General features: G+C 43.5%; 1 protein-coding gene across 1 annotated transcript in view; it reads left to right on the top strand.

Moving 5' to 3' along the window:
- nsmfb (NMDA receptor synaptonuclear signaling and neuronal migration factor b) overlaps positions 1 to 12954 on the top strand; it is a 40776-nt gene extending 27822 nt beyond the window's left edge. The window contains exons 7-16 of the mRNA XM_021606420.3: positions 580 to 644; positions 1683 to 1772; positions 3912 to 4039; positions 4332 to 4415; positions 4670 to 4703; positions 4841 to 4911; positions 5072 to 5151; positions 5286 to 5388; positions 7910 to 7985; positions 8573 to 12954. Of these exons, the coding sequence (XP_021462095.2) occupies positions 580 to 644; positions 1683 to 1772; positions 3912 to 4039; positions 4332 to 4415; positions 4670 to 4703; positions 4841 to 4911; positions 5072 to 5151; positions 5286 to 5388; positions 7910 to 7985; positions 8573 to 8670 (829 nt within the window). The 3' untranslated portion in view covers positions 8671 to 12954. The remainder of the gene's footprint in view (positions 1 to 579; positions 645 to 1682; positions 1773 to 3911; positions 4040 to 4331; positions 4416 to 4669; positions 4704 to 4840; positions 4912 to 5071; positions 5152 to 5285; positions 5389 to 7909; positions 7986 to 8572) is intronic.
- The last annotated feature ends 5975 nt before the right edge of the window (positions 12955 to 18929 follow it).

Below are 18929 nucleotides of genomic sequence, written 5' to 3'. Positions count from 1 at the left end.
AGCCATACCATTGCATGTGTTTCCTTAAAAAAGTTATTTAGTAACAGTTTATGAGGATGCAATATACAGTACCAGGCTCCAGTAACACGGTTATCTCTACGCATTACTGTATCTAGTCAGTATTTACTTTCTGTGTAACTAACATCACATGTTTTTTTTTGTTTTTTTCAAGAGTTTTGTACACTGTCAGTAGATGACAGCTGAATCACAGGAACTTGTTTCACAAGATTGGATTTATGTTTTAGATCTTTTTTTTCAGAGGTTTTGGATGAGTCAGACTGACCAAACTTGGAAAAGAGTTCATCTCTTTTGATCCAGTTGAATCATGTTGTGGTAGAGTTCGAAAGGAATCAGATTGATCAGACTGAATAACTTCAAACAGCAAAGCACCCCCCCCCCCCTCCCCCCCACCCAAAAACATGAACAGGAATTGATTGACACGCCGTTTCACTTTCCTGTCCAGGTAAGCTACTAAACTGTTACTCTTCTTCTTCCCTCTGCTCTCCCTCTCCCTCTGTTCTCCTTCTCTCTCCTCCCTCTTTCTTCTCCCTTCTACTGCTCTGTTCTTTTCTGTGACAGGAACTTCCGGAAGCACCTGAGAATGGTGGGCAGCCGCAGAATGAAGGCTCAGAGTGAGTTCCCCAGTGAGTGTGGCCCTGGTGCCTGTGCCGTCGTAGCTTGTTATTATGGGATCTACTTTCGTCAGTGTGGTTGTGCTATATGCATGCAGCCTGTACAGTACATGTGTCAGTGTGTGCTGGATAAAATATACTCCATGGTACATTCATGCATTCATAAATAATTGTGGCATGGCTCAATATGAACTAGTTAAAGCTACAGTAAATGGAACCAAGTGGTCCATTGTGGGAGTGTGGTGAAACTGTAGTAGTATAGTCTCCCAAGCACACTGAATCTCACTTCACGCACCCCCTTCCACATGTTCTCCCCTCTAAATTATGTGTCCCTCTCTTACATTTCAAACTGTCTGAAAAATAGACATCCAACTCCCAGGAGAAAGTGGTCAAAGAGTCAAGATGATCAACGTTACGGCATAAAAGCTTTCAAGTTGGCGTTTTATAGTTGGATGTCTGGTTAGAAGAAGCTGGTAGAGGTGTTGACTTTATTAGCAGCTGTTAAGTGACTGGGTGGTTTGGATACGACAGGCCCAGCTGTGAGCTGGAGTACCAGATGCTCACCCACTCAGCATCACTGTTTCGTGATGATGACTCAGTCAGAGCAATGCAAGGAACATGTTTTCAGCCAGGCTGTTTTGAATGAACCGGGATGTGTTGAACATATGGGAAGTGTTTGTGTGTGTTGGCGTCTGTGGTGAAAGACGTTTCTGAGTTACTAGCATCTGTGTTGAGTGGCTACATCCCAATTATCTGTCCTTTTCTCCCAAAGTGTTCCTTTGTTCACTTCCCTTCACTGATTTGGAAGGAAATTACAGGTATTAAAATACAAGGTGGAAACTCCCTCTAGCCTCCACCAATCCAATGCTTTTAGACTTGTGGGAAGTAGTGAACAAGTGTACACTTCAGAAGAAAATAGATATTATTGGAACACGCCCAGTGCGTTTTGGGCTTGATTAGGGAAAGTGCCTAATCAAGCCCCCCCCCCCCCCCCCCCCCCCCCCGGCCTCCTCCTCATCCTCCACTCATTCTCCTCCACTCCCTCATCAGCATATGCCGACCGCCGAGCCAAGAGTTTCAACCGCTCCTGGAGTGACCCCACCCCTATGAAGCCAGACTCTCTCCATGGCTCCAGAGACAGTGAGTCCAGACACATACTATACACACACTCGCTCATGCAAGCCGACGTGCCCAGGAGACGTACGCAAACACACTTTCTCACTCAAGCATACTCGACACAAGCACGTACAGTTAAGAATAACTTTACTGAGGCACAAAACAGGCGCTATACGTACACTATGGACACGCACACACTCACACAAACACACACACACTCACACACACACACTCACACAAACACACACACACACACACACACTCACACACTCATTTGAAAGAAGCTCCCCTGTACAGACTGTTTGACCCTGATTGTATTTTTCCTCTACCTATTCACGTCTGTCTTTTGGCGGCGGCGGTCTACTGTACCTTGCGTCTGTACGTCTGTCCTTTACGCCTGTACTCTGCGTCTCTGCCGTCCTCCATATCTGTCCAAGGTCTGTCCGAGTCTGTGCTTCTATGTTCCAAGCTCTGTCTTTCATTCTAAATATTTTGTGTCCGTGTCTCTCTGCACACCTATTGTCTATGTATCTGATGGCTTTGTGTGCCTGCTTTATGTGCCTATGATCTCTTGTGCTACAGTGCATTCGCAAAGTATCCAGACCTCTTGACTTTTCCCACGTTTTGTTACGTTACAGCCTTATTCTAAAATGGATGAACAAAAAACAAAATCCTCAAACTACACACAATACCATATAATGACAAAGCAAAAACAGGTTGTTTGGGAATTTTTGCAAATGTGTAAAAAAACAAACAACAGAAATACCTTATTTACATATGTATTCAGACCCTTTGCTACGAGACTCGAAATTGAACTCAGGTGCATCCTGTTTCCATTGATCATCCTTGAGATGTTTCTACAACTTGATTGAAGTCCACCTGTGGTAAATTAAATTTATTAGACAGGATTTAGAAAGGCACACACTTGACTATATAAGGTCCCACAGTTGACAGTGCGGTTGAAGGAATTGTCTCCGAGACAGGATTGTGTTGAGGCACAGATCTGGGGAAGGGTACGAACACAGTGGCCTCCATCATTCTTAAATGGAAGAAGTTTGGAACCACCAAGATTCTTCCTAGAGCTGGCCTCCCGGCCAAACTGAGGCATGGTGGTGGGAATGTTTCTCAGCGGCAGGGACTGGGAGACTAGTCAGGATCGAGGGAAAGATGAACGGAGCAAAGTACAGAGAGATCCTTGATAAAAACCTGCTCCAGAGAGCTCAGGACCTCAGACTGGGGGCGAAGGTTCACTTTCCAACAGGACAACGAGGCTAAGCACACACCCAAGACAACGCAGAGACCTGAAACCCAAATGCAGACACAGGAAGCAGATGGTTGGAGTTTAAGATGTTTAATAAATCCAAAGGGAATAGGCAAGAGAATGATCGTAGACAGGCAAAAGGTCATAACCAGATCAGAGTCCAGGAGGTACAGAGTGGCAGGCAGGCTCGAGGTCAGGGCAGGCAGAATGGTCAGCCAGGCAAGTACAGAGTCCAGAACAGGCAAGGGTCAAAACCGGGAGGACTAGAAAAAGGAGAAAAGGCAAAGCAGGAAACCGGGAAAAAACGCTGGTAGGCTTGGACATAGAAGACGAACTGGCACAGAGAGACAGGAAACACAAGGATAAATACACTGGGGAAAATAAGCGACACCTGGAGAGAGTGGAGACAATAACGAGGTCAAGTGGAACAGATCAGGGTGTGACAAAAAATAGCTGTGCCTCGATGCTCCCCAACCAACCTGACAGACCTTGAGAGGATCTGCAGAGAAGAATGTGAGAAACTCCCCAAATACAGGTCTGCCAAGCTTGTAGCATCATACCCAAGAAGAGTCGATGCTGTAATCGCTGCCAAAGGTACTTCAACAAAGTACTGAGTATAGGGTCTGAGTACTTATGTAAATGTGATATTTCCTCGATGTGTGTCTCTCTATGATTCCTGTCTTCTTCTCTCTGCAAACAGCCAGCAGCCAGGTGCGTAGCTTTTGATTGCAGACTCTCCTCTAATCAGCTCTGTTTGTGATCCTTTCATCTCTCCCCGACTCTGTGTTTCTGTGTGTGTGTGTGTGTGTGTGTGTGTGTGTGTGTGTGTGTGTGTGTGTGTGTGTGTGTGTGTGTGTGTGTGTGTGTGTGTGTGTGTGTGTGTGTGTGTGTGTGTGTGTCAGATGGGGACCTGCAGTCCTCGTCAGGGGCTCTAGATGAAGGGTCACAGGAGGATGCGGACTGGGAGGAGGAGAGAGAGCTGGAGAGAGCAGCCTGCGAGGGAGAGGACTTCACCCCCCCCAAAATCATAGTGAGATTCTCAGCTCTCCTACGAGACCAGTTAGCCATCTCATAGCAGTGCAAAGTGAATAGGGTACATTGTGTTGTTAATAGCTAAGTGTAAACTGTAGTAGAATATCTCTGTAGTGCTGTTCTATATGTCCTTAAACAGATATCATACTACCAAGTAGGGTTGTTTCTGACAAAGGTATTTATCTGTTTCCATTCTTATTATGATGTTACTTACAGTATATAATGTACCCACTGTAGACAGTTTTTAGTGGATTTTTGTATAGATGTTGAGACTGTCTGTCTTCTTCCAGCTGATATCCTCTAAGGTCCCGAAGGCTGAATATGTCCCTAACATCATCCGTCGGGACGACCCCTCGGTCATCCCCATCCTTTATGTGAGTCCCTCTCATCCACTGGTCCGTTGCACTACTCCTACCTGTTATGATAATTCCTGGATATTCTGATGACTGTCATATTGATTTGCAAGAGTCTCTTCTACACTTCCTAATTTTTACAGTTTATATGGAAAATATCAACTTTTTAAATGCTACGACATAACGTGCAAACCATAAACCACCCCGTTCACACAGTAGTTGGAATTGTCTTACCGTCTCATCTTATTGTGTCCTTTTTTTAAATTTTTCTGTAGGATCATGAACATGCCACATTCGATGACATCATTGGTGAGTAGAGGAAGTGTTTGTTTTTCAGTCATAGTATGCCCTGAATAATGATCATAGTACAGTATGTGGCCTCTCTCCTCAGCCTGCAGAAAAGTAACATTTATACTTTCCTCCCTCATCTTTCCCTCCAATCACAGAGGAGATAGAGAAGAAGCTGACGGCCTACAGGAAAGGCTGTAAGATCTGGAACATGCTCATCTTCTGTCAGGTGAGAGAGGGGAAGGGGAGATGGCTTAGACACTATTGTGTGTTTGCGTGTGTGAGCTGGAGAATGGGTTCTTATTGTCTCAAACTCAGTGTTTATGTCAGCTTATTGCTGCTGCGGTTATTGTTGCATGCACATAACCGGAAATTAACCTGTTCTCCAGGGAGGTCCGGGGCATCTGTACCTGCTCAAGAACAAAGTGGCCACGTTTGCCAAGGTGGAGAAGGAGGAGGACATGATCCAGTAAGATCACTCACTTCTGACAACAATATCACCATGACAACTGTCACTGGATTGCAGGAGCATAGACCAAAGTCATACACGACCATAAAAATGCAGATTCATTTAATCTCTTCCACTTGTATTTGTATGGACAGGTTCTGGAAGAAGTTGAGTCGGTTCATGAGCAAACTAAACCCCGAGGCCAACCTCATTCACATAATGGGCTGCTATGTTCTGGGGAGCGCCAATGGAGAAAAAGTATGGATTTAAAGTTTCCAATTGTAGTTGCAAAATTCTAGTAATTTTCCCAAAGTTACCAGGTTTTCTAGAAATCCCAGTTGGAGGATTCCTGGATTTCCTGCGTTCTCCCCTCCTGATTCCTGGATTTCCTGTGTTCTCCCCTCCTGATTCCTGGATTTCCTGCGTTCTCCCTTCCTGATTCCTGGATTTCCTGCGTTTTCCCCTCCTGATTCCTGGATTTCCTGTGTTCTCCCCTCCTGATTCCTGGATTTCCTGTGTTCTCCCCTCCTGATTCCAGGAATTTCTGCCAAAACCTTGGGGATTTTGTGAAAGTTACTGAAATGTTGGCCCCATAGTCTGGGTAGCAGTCTGTTTAGCTGTCATTCCACACCTTGACAATCCTCGTCATGCTAGTCTTTGTCATAGGACAGCTAAACAGACTGGTACCCAGGCTAACCCTACCCAGTACTATATTAACTTATGTAAAGAGTTGTGTCCTATTCTGTCACTGTAAACATTTATTACCACAACCGTAATGCTTCATTATAGATGAGTGCACAGTATACAGGCCTATTTTTATTTATGGAGCCAGTATAGAGCCACACACACACACACACACACACACACACACACACACACACACACACACACACACACACACACACACACACACACACACACACACACACACACACACACACACACACACACACACACACACATCCCCCTGCCCTGGCCCTCCTCACCCACAGAGACTAAGCCGTACTGGCAGACACTGCAGGGAACAAGCAGCTATGCACACAAACAGATTCACGTACACACACAGACACACACGTACACACTCAGGCACGCACACACAAACACACACAGGCACTTAGTTCAGATGGTCTTGAAAATGCATGCACTCTCACACAGAAACTCCGTACACATGCTACAGCATTTGTGTTTACTCATTTAAATAATTGAACATACCGTTTTCACACGCTGTATTAGGCAGTGAAATGTACAGCAACACATGCATGCATTTTGTTCATCAGCACGCTGTACAGTGTGCCCACCCTCTGACACAGACATCAGTGTTATTCCAGTCTAGCTGACATTTTCTCCACGCTGTTCCTTCTCTGGAGTGTGTGTGTGTGTGTCTGTGTGTGTGTGTGTGCGTGCGTGGCAGTCTGGAGGCTGTACAAGTTGCAGAAATGAAACAGGGAAGCATTTTTCAGTGCATTTATCAGTGTTCTCTTCTGCTATCTGTAATCCCCTGCTACCTCAGCTGGAATGCAGATAGAAAGCTTTAGTCATCCGTCTAATAATAGTCAGCTAGTTTCTGAGAGACCTACGTACCGGTACACACCCAGCCTACCTGTAGCTACAACTCAACTCTAACACTTCCTTGATTGATTTTGGGCGTCTCCCAAATGGCACCCTTTTCCATATACAGTGCACTACTTTGACCAGGGCCTATAGGGAATGGGGTGCCATTTTGGATGCCAACCTTAACTTTGTTATACAGCTCGTTTCCACTCCTTTAGTTGTATTCACTCCCTGTACAGTCTTCTTCTGGGGAGCAGTCACCTCTAGCCTACAAAGGACAAGACAAAAACATCATTAGTTCCTCCTCTGAATTCTGTTAATCCGTCTGCTGGTTTCTGCCGATAGAATCTACCACCGAAATCCTTCTGTTGTACAGTATTCCCCTCTTTTAAAATAGTGACCCGGCTTTAAGGGTTCAAACGATTGTTGTTCATCTCTGTCGACACGGTCAGGGGAGTTGAGGTTAAGCACTGTAACACTGGAGCACGTTATATTCGCAGAGTCCCGCTAGGGGCCGCGAACCCTGACCTCTCCCACACACGCACACAAACTCCCCAGAGGTTCCGTACATTGATTTAGATCATGCATGCTGCTACTTCTACTGCTCTGAGAATGGCGTCAGCAGATAGGAAACGGGCTTCTGGAAAAACATGTTAATTGGTTGCGAGGCTCCATGGGGCAGTGGCACTGGCTGGTCCAGACTGCAGGGAGTGGAGCAGGAGCGGACAAGAGAGGAGGTGCAGGGAAAGGGGAGTTGCAGAGAGAGGGAGAGGAGCGGGGAGAGGGGGGGTGTAGGGAGTGAGCGGAGAAGTGGGCAGGAGGAGGGTTATGTAAGGTACAGTAATGTGCTCTGTCAGGCTCTCTCCAGCAATGAGCACTCTCCTCGTACACAACAGCCACTCAACAACAGATATACTCAGTGAGACAAACACAGGTTAACACTTCAGTGTCACTTCCCATTCTGCTGTATACACAAGACACACTCTGCCCCTGTCGTTCCCACTATGAAGGGCTCTTTTCGGTTGATGTTATGACATATTTAACTTTGGAGTTAGTTGTATTGCTTTTGGAGGTACAACTGAGCGTTAGTTTCCTTTGGAAAAAGAATGAGTGACAATATGTCTGCAATTGTTTTTGCTGTGAACAGAAGACTATTTTCTCTCCTCTCAAGAGGTTTGTCTGTTTTGCCAGATGGATGTTTTGAAATGTAAAATGCTCTGCCTCACAGCTAATCCAGAATCTGAAGCAGCTAATGAGACCTCATGCCATCGAATTCAAGTCCCCACTAGAGCTGTCTGCGCAGGGTGAGTGTAACACGCATGACCACACACACACAATTTCACATATGTACACTTTCGATTTTCCAATATCTGCTACATGCTGCGCTGTACACGTTCCCTGAATGTAAATAGTGAACATTAATCAAACCTAGTAAGGCAAACCAAGTTAATCAGGACATTAGGGAACACACTGGCAGACATGTCTGAACTTCCTGAGCTCTGAACGCACCCCTCATCAATCATTTCCCCCTGACACTTATTGATGTCATGCTAATTATTTTTCAATTAATATCTCATTATCTCCACTGAGTGTTTCCCTCTCCTCTATTGACCCACAAGACCCCACTATTTCTCCACCTCTTTCTCTTTTATCTTGTCTCCTCCATTTCCACCGGTTTATAGCTTGATCAAGCTTTACAGCACATGAACACTTCAATCAACTGTATATTTCAATCAACCTTTGAGAGTAGTTGTTGGGAAGGGGGGAATAAAACATGAATTATTTTCTTTTCTGAGAAGGGATTAGCTAGTGGAGAGGTGAAGAGAAATCAACTGGACTTAACCGGAGCCCCTCGACCCCGCCCACCCTCTCTCTATTTCTCTCTCTCTAGGCAAGGAGATGATCGAGATGTACTTTGACTTCCGTCTCTTCCGCCTGTGGAAAACCCGCCAGCACTCCAAGCTGCTTGACTATGACAACCTTTTGTGACATTGCTCACCTTTCACCTTTGTCAGCCTACTGGCTGTGTATCTCATCACCGATAGCCTACAGTGACGGCTTTCCTTGAGAGGTCCTGGACGGGAGCGCTCTGTAGAAGAGGTGCAACAGGAAGACGGGGTTCAGGTGGTTTTACTCACCGAGGAGGCTTCAATCCTCAGCTCTCGGATGAATTGAAGGCACTAAGTGAATTCCAGTAGCAGCTACTGTCAAGAGGTGAACTGTATATTTCCCCCCCATCCATTTTCACCGCCTCAACTAATGCCTCTACTGAGAGAGAACCAGAGAGTGAAGGTAGAAGAGAGGAGTGGATAGATCATCCTTTAGTCTCAAGAGACACATAGAGTTAGATTTTATGCTCAGGAGCCCAGAAAGTCTTCTTGGAAAGAGAGAAAGAGAGAGAGTGAGATGCAGCACCTGCAGGGAAAATAAAGACTCTTTGTGAAAGGGGAGAAGAGATGGCGACAGATTTCCTCCTTTGTCTACCTGTCAGCTGTGTGAACTCAGATTAAAGCTATTTTTTTCCCGGAAGTACGTAGATCTCCCTAAGGAGCTAAATGTATTTATAAAGTGCTTTGGTGGTTTTCGGAGCTTTAGAGAATATATTTCCGTTATCTATACATGTACCACAAATAGAAAAGATAGTACTAAATTAGTCTTACCAATAATTCAAAGTATCTATATATCGTATAAAACAGCATTTATTTTGAACTTATTGTGTTAGTATTTCTTATGAACTGTTTGTCTTGAATAACTCAGGGTTACTGCTATCCCTCGTATGATAATTGCCGTCACCTCATGTACCGTCATAACGTAACGGAATAGGACGGAGATGTCTGTCGACTAGTTTCGATCCTCTCCGCTCAGTGGTTGTCAGGGAAACCATTTCTGTGTCTCTGAGCACCTGTGCGTGTTTGTGTGTGAACGAGGCAGTTTTTTTTGTTGTTGATTCTTCATAAACTAGGTCAATTGTAGCTTATTGCTCATTACGCATGCAACAGTGACACCGTACCAGAGCCCTTCCACATTTATGTTTTACCCTGCTGAACTACGGACACAGACGTTTCTTTCTTGTAGTGTTCAGTTCACTCCCAGGGAATGATACCCTGTTGCTGTGAGCGTTCTGTCTTACCGTGTGTGTCTGCATTGCATTGCTAACTGTGCATCACTTAATACTGCCATGAGGTTTATGGAACGTGGACTAGGCCTAGATGACTTGTGTCACACTGCTTATGGTCATCTCCCTCTCTTTATATCTACAGTATATTTACTTGTATTTAACTAGTATTGGTGCTAGTTAGTCTAGTTACTCTCTGCACTGCCTGTGTTTTTCTTCGTTCTTGTTCGAACCAAAATCACAGTATTCTTGTCATGTCATTCTTATGGCATTTACTTTCTGTGTATTGTGCTATTGACTTTTAACAAATGGGCTTTCTGTCTTGCCCATGTGATATTGTGCAACACTCAGTAGTGGTACAGTACACCTCAAACACACGCGGAGCAGTTCTGTGAAGGAGCGGGTCATGATATTGAGATTGGTTTCCAACTTTTGCTCGTGCTCAAAAGTGGCAAAATAACATCATTTACGGATGCTTTTCGCATTCTCCCCTTAAACTGTTCCACCAGAGCTAATAAGTTAACGTGTGTGTAGCTCCTCGGCTCGTGTGTGTGGGTGATTTGTGTGTTTCTCAGAATCCTAGCCTGATGGGGCACTGCAGGGGTACTGAACTGTGAGGAGTCTTCATTATCAGTGTTCTCTCTTAGCTGGGGGGGGGGAGTGGGATGATAATACACATCTTTATGCATCCATGTGGACATACTCACCACAGAGAGACAAAAGAGAGAGGCCATTTTCTTTAAATTCCGTAAGATTTGCTATTATTCAGCAACGTTGGTACAGAGGGCACACGCCTAACAATTCTTTGTTGACCTTCCTAGAAGGAGGCAGGCACTCCATGTATTTTACTCACTTGTAGTTTTTCTACATTTAACTCTTTCTCACTAACATAGGAGTATTACTGTACATGCGTTATATTGATGTGCAATCAACATTCAGTTTGTGCCACATGGGTATTGTATCTCTCCCCCCACTCCTCTGTTTAATGTGTACCTTTACAAAACTGTTAACCAAGGATACAAGCCCTCTATCCTGTAGCAATAGACTTTGTAACATTTCCTACACTGTTATTAGAAAATATGCGTTTGCCTTGTTTTGGTCCCAATGCACAGCAATCTCCAACATTACTGACATTGATACGGAAGCAGAGACAGAGGGAGAGAGAGCACGAGAGAAAAGAGAGAGGGGGAGAGAGAAAGAGCACGACTGCACACGTTGATATGTGAGGTTCAGTGTTTATAGCAGATGAGGATGTGTGTATCTTGCTACTCAGAAAGTAGCCTGCTGTATGTGTGGTCTTGTACATCCCACAGTTACTGGCCTTCCACTTCCTCTTCTCAGAGCCTCACTGCTGCCTGTCTCAAAAGCTAACCCCGGGGAGGGATTAGGGCCTAGATTTAATGCGGAAGATCTGCGCAATAGCACAATTTTACATTTAAAAGACAATGTTCCTGTGTTCGCAGAGACTACATTCACGGTACACACTGCATATGTCCGGCTCGATCGGGAATTTCCCAACGCGGCTCTTCCTCGATATGGATTGAATCTAGCCCTAGGTGTTGGAGCACAAAGACATGAATTGTAACTGTATTAAAACACATCAAATTAGCCACATCTATCTGTCTTTGCGTGGTCTGTTTTAATGCAAATTAGCTCTAAAAACGGAAATGGGAAAACAGTGAATTAAGTGAAGTGGATTAATTGAGCCCAGTGAAATACAGTGAATTCAAAAATGTTGTATGAATCATTGATGTATGGTTCTGCTTTAAAATATGTTTATGACCCAGGGGTTAGGCCAGTGGACAGAGAACCATCCTTTAAATACCATGGAGATAGGAATATTTATTATCTGGTATTTGAGGATGATTTCAAACCATTGTGCCAGCAGAGGAGGAAGTGGCGGAGCAAATGTAGTGCACTATATAGGGAATAGGATGCAATTTGGGATGCACGCGTAAGAAGAGTAGTACACGAGGGATATGGCAATCTTTCTTGGATAGTTGACAAGCATGGATAGACATTAAAACTTTGAGATTGCAAAAGAGAGACGTGTAAATGAGAAGTCGGTCTGGCCCATATTTAGATGAGCGCTAGGGGCTTTGTCCCAAATAGCTCCCTATTTCCTATTTAGTGCACTACTATTGACCAGGACTCTGCTCAAAAGTAGTGCACTTTCTATAGTGAATGCAGTGACTGTAATGTATTAGACTGAAGGCAGAATCAGCGAAGCGGGCGCTGACTGCTCGTCGTGGTTTGACTTATCATCCTGGCCAACGAAGCAGCCATTTCCATTTCTGTGAGTAGAAATATAATTGCACAAACCAAGACATCCATCTCGCACGCTCTATTAATTCAAACCTTCTGTCATCACCAATGAGTAAATTAGACATTTCCATGAACTTTCATCCTATTTTTAATGTATGAGTTTCTCCCCCGTTGACTGCGTCCACTTTTTATCAAGATATATTGTATATCTCCCAAATGACACCATGTTCCCTGTATATAGCACTACGTTTGACCAGAACCCTATGGGGAAAGGGTGGAATTTTGGACTCGGCCATTGCCTAGTTCTCTGCTCTGTATGCTCTGTGTTGGGGATGCTGATTGAGTTATGATGATTGATTGATGCAGCTCTGACGCCTCATGTTGGGAAGTGATTGTATTTTGGGACGAGGGGGAGCGCACACAGATCTCATATTGTGTAACCTCGGTCTTAACTTTTCACAAAGTCATGTCTGGACCAGGGCGTTGCATTTTCAGTAGATTTCTTTAGGAAGATTTACATAGCATACTACAATAGAAAGGGAGATTTTAGAAGTGACGGCTGTCACTAATGTAATTCTTTAGTCAGGTTGAATATCCAAATGTCTTGATAAAAGTATTGTTTAAAATGCTAATTATGATAGTGATAAGGTTTTATGTCTCTGGTGATTTTAATACTAGGAGATACTAAAGAAAATAGACTGGAGTAGTGTACCTTTACTTAGAATAGCCATATATCTTGAGAATTGACATTTAATTGACATTTTAAACTTGCTGTAACTGAACTAATATCACGAGCAGTACAGTATGTTTCGCACTGTACAATATTGGTACTAACCAGTGGAAAATGTTTTTAAAGTGTTATTTTTCTTTTCAGTAAAAAATGTATCCAGTTCTAACCAATTTGTGTCTTTGTTGTTTCTTTGTTGGCTGACTCACCTGAATCTGTAAATAACTTGCTCGATTTTACAATGAACTGTGGGAAATAAGCGGCACAATGATAGATAGGTGATTTATCCATCCAGTCCAGCATCTCAATTTATCCTCAATGATCTGTTGCCTCTCTGCCTATAATACACAATGGTTGATAAACTATTTGTCTCTGACGCGCACGCACACGCACGCACACACACACACACACACACACACACACACACACACACACACACACACACACACACACACACACACACACACACACACACACACACACACACACCTCTGGCACACTTTCCACAGTCTGGCTGGTCATCAGCTGGTGCTTAAAGGTTGTCAGCTCATAGGAGATGTACTTAAGTGTGACTCTTCACAGAGCAATGCTTGCAAACAGCAGGCAGAGAATAACTGAAGGGTAGTGGTGGAAAAAGTACTCAATTGTCCTACTTGAGTAAAAGTAAAGATACCTTAATAAAACATAAATTAAATACAAGTCACCCAGTAAAATACTACTTAAGTAAAAGTATCTGGTTTTAAATGTACTTAAGTACAGGGGTGGAAAAGTACAAAAAATTGTCATGTAAACGTAAATGCCCTACATCAAATTCCTTATATTACAGTTTTTTCCAACTGCTTACATACGTTTTCAAGACTGTCTCCTTTTCTTCAAAACTCTACACACAATTCCCAAAACTGCACACACAAAATGCTAAATGCCTCACATCTCCTTCAAAATGTAACACTGCATTCAAAATGCCATAAACACATGTCGGAATGAAGCATTTGCATCAAATGGCAAACACTGCTTTCATAATAGTACATTTTGGGATATACCATGTAAACACTGTTGTTCTAAATCTAAAGCTCTGTGGTCTTTCATAGGCATATATCTACATTTCAATACAATGTTCTACAGTGAACGTAATCTGCTGAGGGGGGTAACAAGTACACTGTAAACACCAATGGAAAGTAGAAACAGAACATATTTATTAGGCCAAACATTAAAGATGTATACAGTAGCATACAACAAAACCATAAACATATGTAAACCAAAAGTATATTCTTTAGAATACAGTAAAGAACACATCCCTGGGGGGGTGGGGCAGTCACCAGTGCTAAGTTACGCTACATCTCTTCTCCGGCCTCACAAGATACGTTTTCTCTTGCCAAACATGGAGGGAAGTATCTCCTAGCATGGCGTATCCAACCTTGGACAGAGGCAACCTCTATGTCCCCACATGCGTCCTCCATTGCCTGGAGAAGCGACATGCGGGCATAGGGTTGACGATCATACACTTTCCAGCACCAGGCTGAGAAGAATTCCTCTATGGGATTTAGAAAAGGTGAATATGGGGGTAGGTACAAAACTACAGTGCCTTGCGAAAGTATTCGGCCCCCTTGAACTTTGCGACCTTTTGCCACATTTCAGGCTTCAAACATAAAGATATAAAACTGTATTTTTTTGTGAAGAATCAACAACAAGTGGGACACAATCATGAAGTGGAATGACATTTATTGGATATTTCAAACTTTTTTAACAAATCAAAAACTGAAAAATTGGGCGTGCAAAATTATTCAGCCCCCTTAAGTTAATACTTCGTAGCGCCACCTTTTGCTGCGATTCCAGCTGTAAGTCGCTTGGGGTATGTCTCTATCAGTTTTGCACATCGAGAGACTGACATTTTTTCCCATTCCTCCTTGCAAAACAGCTCGAGCTCAGTGAGGTTGGATGAAGAGCATTTGTGAACAGCAGTTTTCAGTTCTTTCCACAGATTCTCGATTGGATTCAGGTCTGGACATTCTAACACCTGGATATGTTTATTTTTGAACCATTCCATTGTAGATTTTGCTTTATGTTTTGGATCATTGTCTTGTTGGAAGACAAATCTCCATCCCAGTCTCAGGTCTTTTGCAGACTCCATCAGGTTTTCTTCCAGAATGGTCCTGTATTTGGCTCCATCCATCTTCCCATCAATTTTAACCATCTTCCCTGTCCCTGCTGAAGAAAAGCAGGCCCAAACCATGATGCTGCCACCACCATGTTTGACAGTGGGGAGGGTGTGTTCAGCTGTGTTGCTTTTACGCCAAACATAACGTTTTGCATTGTTGCCAAAAAGTTCCATTTTGGTTTCATCTGACCAGAGCACCTTCTTCCACATGTTTGGTGTGTCTCCCAGTTGGCTTGTGGCAAACTTTAAACGACACTTTTTATGGATATCTTTAAGAAATGGCTTTCTTCTTGCCACTCTTCCATAAAGGCCAGATTTGTGCAATATACGACTGATTGTTGTCCTATGGACAGAGTCTCCCACCTCAGCTGTAGATCTCCGCAGTTCATCCAGAGTGATAATGGGTCTCTTGGCTGCATCTCTGATCAGTCTTCTCCTTGTATGAGCTGAAAGTTTAGAGGGACGGCCAGGTCTTGGTAGATTTGCAGTGGTCTGATACTCCTTCCATTTCAATATTATCGCTTGCACAGTGCTCCTTGGGATGTTTAAAGCTTGGGAAATCTTTTTGTATCCAAATCCGGCTTTAAACTTCTTCACAACAGTATCTCGGACCTGCCTGGTGTGTTCCTTGTTCTTCATGATGCTCTCTGTGCTTTTAACGGACCTCTGAGACTATCACAGTGCAGGTGCATTTATACGGAGATCTGATTACACACAGGTGGATTGTATTTATCATCATTGGTCATTTAGGTCAACATTGGATCATTCAGAGATCCTCACTGAACTTCTGGAGAGAGTTTGCTGCACTGAAAGTAAAGGGGCTGAATAATTTTGCACGCCCAATTTTTCAGTTTTTGATTTGTTAAAAAAGTTTGAAATATCCAATAAATGTCGTTCCACTTCATGATTGTGTCCCACTTGTTGTTGATTCTTCACAAAAAAATACAGTTTTATATCTTTATGTTTGAAGCCTGAAATGTGGCAAAAGGTCGCAAAGTTCAAGGGGGCCGAATACTTTCGCAAGGCACTGTACAAATTGTGGATGGGTGGCAAACCAGTTTTGGACCAGAACAGCCCGGTGAAAACTAACATTGTCCCATAAAATGACAAATCTAGCAGGCTTCTGATCTGGACAAGCATAGTGTAAATTGCATCCAGAAAAGTGAGCATATGGCCGGTGTTGTACGGACCCAGTGTGGCATTGTGATGGAGGACCCCGTTTTGAGTGATGGCAGCACACATAGTTATATTACCCCCACGCTGTCCAGGGACATTGGTAATTGCCCTCTGTCCTATTACATTTCTTCCGCGGCACCTGGTTTTGGTCTGGTTGAAGCCAACCTCATCCACATAAATAAATTCATGGCGAATTACATGGGCATCCAGCTCCAATACTCACTGTAACAGACAAAAGGATATACAGATGAGTAAAGATGGTATGTCTGAAGTACTGGAAGTAGTGTTGCATACATACCTCTACAAAGTCATGTCGCATATTCTTGACTCTGTCAGAGTTTCTCTCAAATGGCACCTTGTAAAGTTGTTTCATCGTCACTCGGTGCAGTTGGAAGATGTGTTGTATGGTCGACAGGCTTACAGCATTGATGTTGTTAAATATGGTGTCATTAGTCAAGATATGCTCTCTTATCTCTCGAATCCTAATTGCATTGTTGGCCAAAACCATATTTATAATTGCAGTCTCTTGTACATCTGTAAACAAGCGTCCTCGTCCTCCATGATGTCTTTGCCTTTCCACTCTGTACAGAATTCAAACACAGTATGTGTTCAGCATAGGAACTGTAAACGATGTACAAAAAAATGTAGTACAGCATGATAACCAACCTCATTCATTCAATGCAGTGCAGTAAATGGATGGCTTAGAGTTACAAATGTTTATGCAATACTATGCAGTCATACATATTTTACAGTACATTACTGTAATGCTAAAATAGTCATTATATAGTTGCATACCTGTTCTAATTTCTGAAGGTTCGAATTATGGACGCCACTGTAAATCGACTCAAGTTGGGCTGGACTCTCAGTCCAGCCTCTCTCATGGTCAAACCGTGGTTGATCACATGATCAACAAGTGTTGCCCTAATCTCATCAGAGATGGCTCTCCTTCCTTCTCTTCTTTGCCCTTGTCCTCTTCTTCCTCTTCCTCTCCCTCCTACTCCTCTTGCTCTCTGTCCATTGTTGGCATCCATTGTTCAAAACAGGTAATCTGACCTTTGACCTATTTATAGGCCTATACTACAGTAAAGCAGTGTTTGGTGAGTGATCAGTTAAGCTATTAGTGTTCGCACATGTGAGGAGTGTGTGTGTGACCTGGTGAATAAGTGTAGCATTTTGATTGGTTGTGTTTGGAAAAGGAAAGCAAGTCACTTCCTGTTAGATGTTTGTGTTTTAGGTAGAGGATTGTGTGTAGTGTTTTGAAAAAAGTGTTTTATGCAATTGACAACTGAGTCAAAGGCTGAGAAATAGCTTACGCAGTATATGTGTTTTGTGAGTCCGCCAGATCAGAGGCAGTAGGGATGACAACACGTTATATTGATAGTTGTGTGAATTGGACCATAACTCTCTCCTGCCTCAGCATTCAAAATTGAACAAGTCCTTTTTGGTGTCAGGTGAAATGTACGGGAGTAAAACATACCTTTATTTTCTTTAGGAATGTAGTGGAATAAAAATATATAAAGAGTAAAGTACAGATACCCCCAAAACGACTTAAGTAGTACTTTAAAGTATTTTGCTTTACTACTTTACACAACTGTTGAAGGGAGATGGAGGATGGAGCTGCTGAGACCAACACTGCAAAACAAGAACAAAGTGATGGTGAGCACTCATGGGATTGGCTGGCTGGCTAGAGATTGGCTGGCTGGCTAGAGTCTTTCATTAGCAGGTAGAGGGAACAGGGGGGGAGAAACAAGCCATGACACGTCTGTCTGAATCTGGGCCACTCTCCTCCCTCTGTCGTAAGCCCCAAAGTTAACATTCCTCAAAGGGCACACGATTGGATTACGTGACATTCTCAGAGTGTTGGTGTTTAATTGGTGTTGTGGCTTTTGGCAACACACTTGAAAAAGGTCCCCAGGGATATTAATAATTAAAAATAATGAGTCAGGGTTTTCCATTAGCTCAGAGTGTTTTCTGTGCCTCGTCAAAGACGTTCAACCACACACAGCGAGAGTGATTTCCTATGGATAACTGTACAGTATCTGTACACAAACACATCTCTTTACCTGTACACAGACACGTGCATCTCTTTGTTTGTGTGTGCGTGTGCACTTCCATTTGTGTTCTTGTATGTGTGAATGTCTGCATGTGTGCCTGTGTGTGTGTGCCTGCATGTGTGTGCCTGCGTGCGTGTGTGTGTACGTGCCTGTGTGCATGCATGCATGGCTCAGATTGGAGTGAAGAATGGCATTTATAAGCACTTTTATAGCAGGCATGTCTCCTAGGTTGTAGGTTTCACCAGGCATTTACAGCCTGTATGAATCAGGGACAGTAAGATGGGTGATCATATGACAGACTGCTTCAACCTTTCTGCTGTCTTCACTGATGAAGGGTGCTATATTCCACACTACACTACCTCCTGCCTCTCCCCCCGGGCCCCAGTCCTACCAAGGGCACTGCTTCATTGCACTTTCCTCATAGACTGCGGCCCCAAATGACACCCTATTCCCTATGTAGTACACTACTTTTGTCCAGACCCTGGTCAAAAGTAATGCACTATATAGGTTAAAGGGTGCCATTTTGGACAAAATACTGGGGTCCTGACCCTCCAGGTCCACTTCACACCTCACAGCTGAGGAATGGAGGCCATAGAGAAGGCTTTATAGTCCTGTAAGACCCTTAAATCTTAACCCTTTATACTCAAGGGAAATGGCCTATATGGATCGGGCTAAATTGAAATGTTTCTTATAGAAGAAATATGAGCACATGCAGAACTATGGTAGCAATTGAAAGAGAACCGTTTGGAGATTATG

This window comes from Oncorhynchus mykiss, chromosome 6 (assembly GCF_057628025.1).
Source record: "Oncorhynchus mykiss isolate SJ-2025 chromosome 6, ASM5762802v1, whole genome shotgun sequence".
In the NCBI taxonomy this organism is placed as follows: domain Eukaryota; kingdom Metazoa; phylum Chordata; class Actinopteri; order Salmoniformes; family Salmonidae; genus Oncorhynchus; species Oncorhynchus mykiss.
Note: the sequence above shows the minus strand (reverse complement) of the source record. Positions and strands in the feature narration are given on the sequence as shown.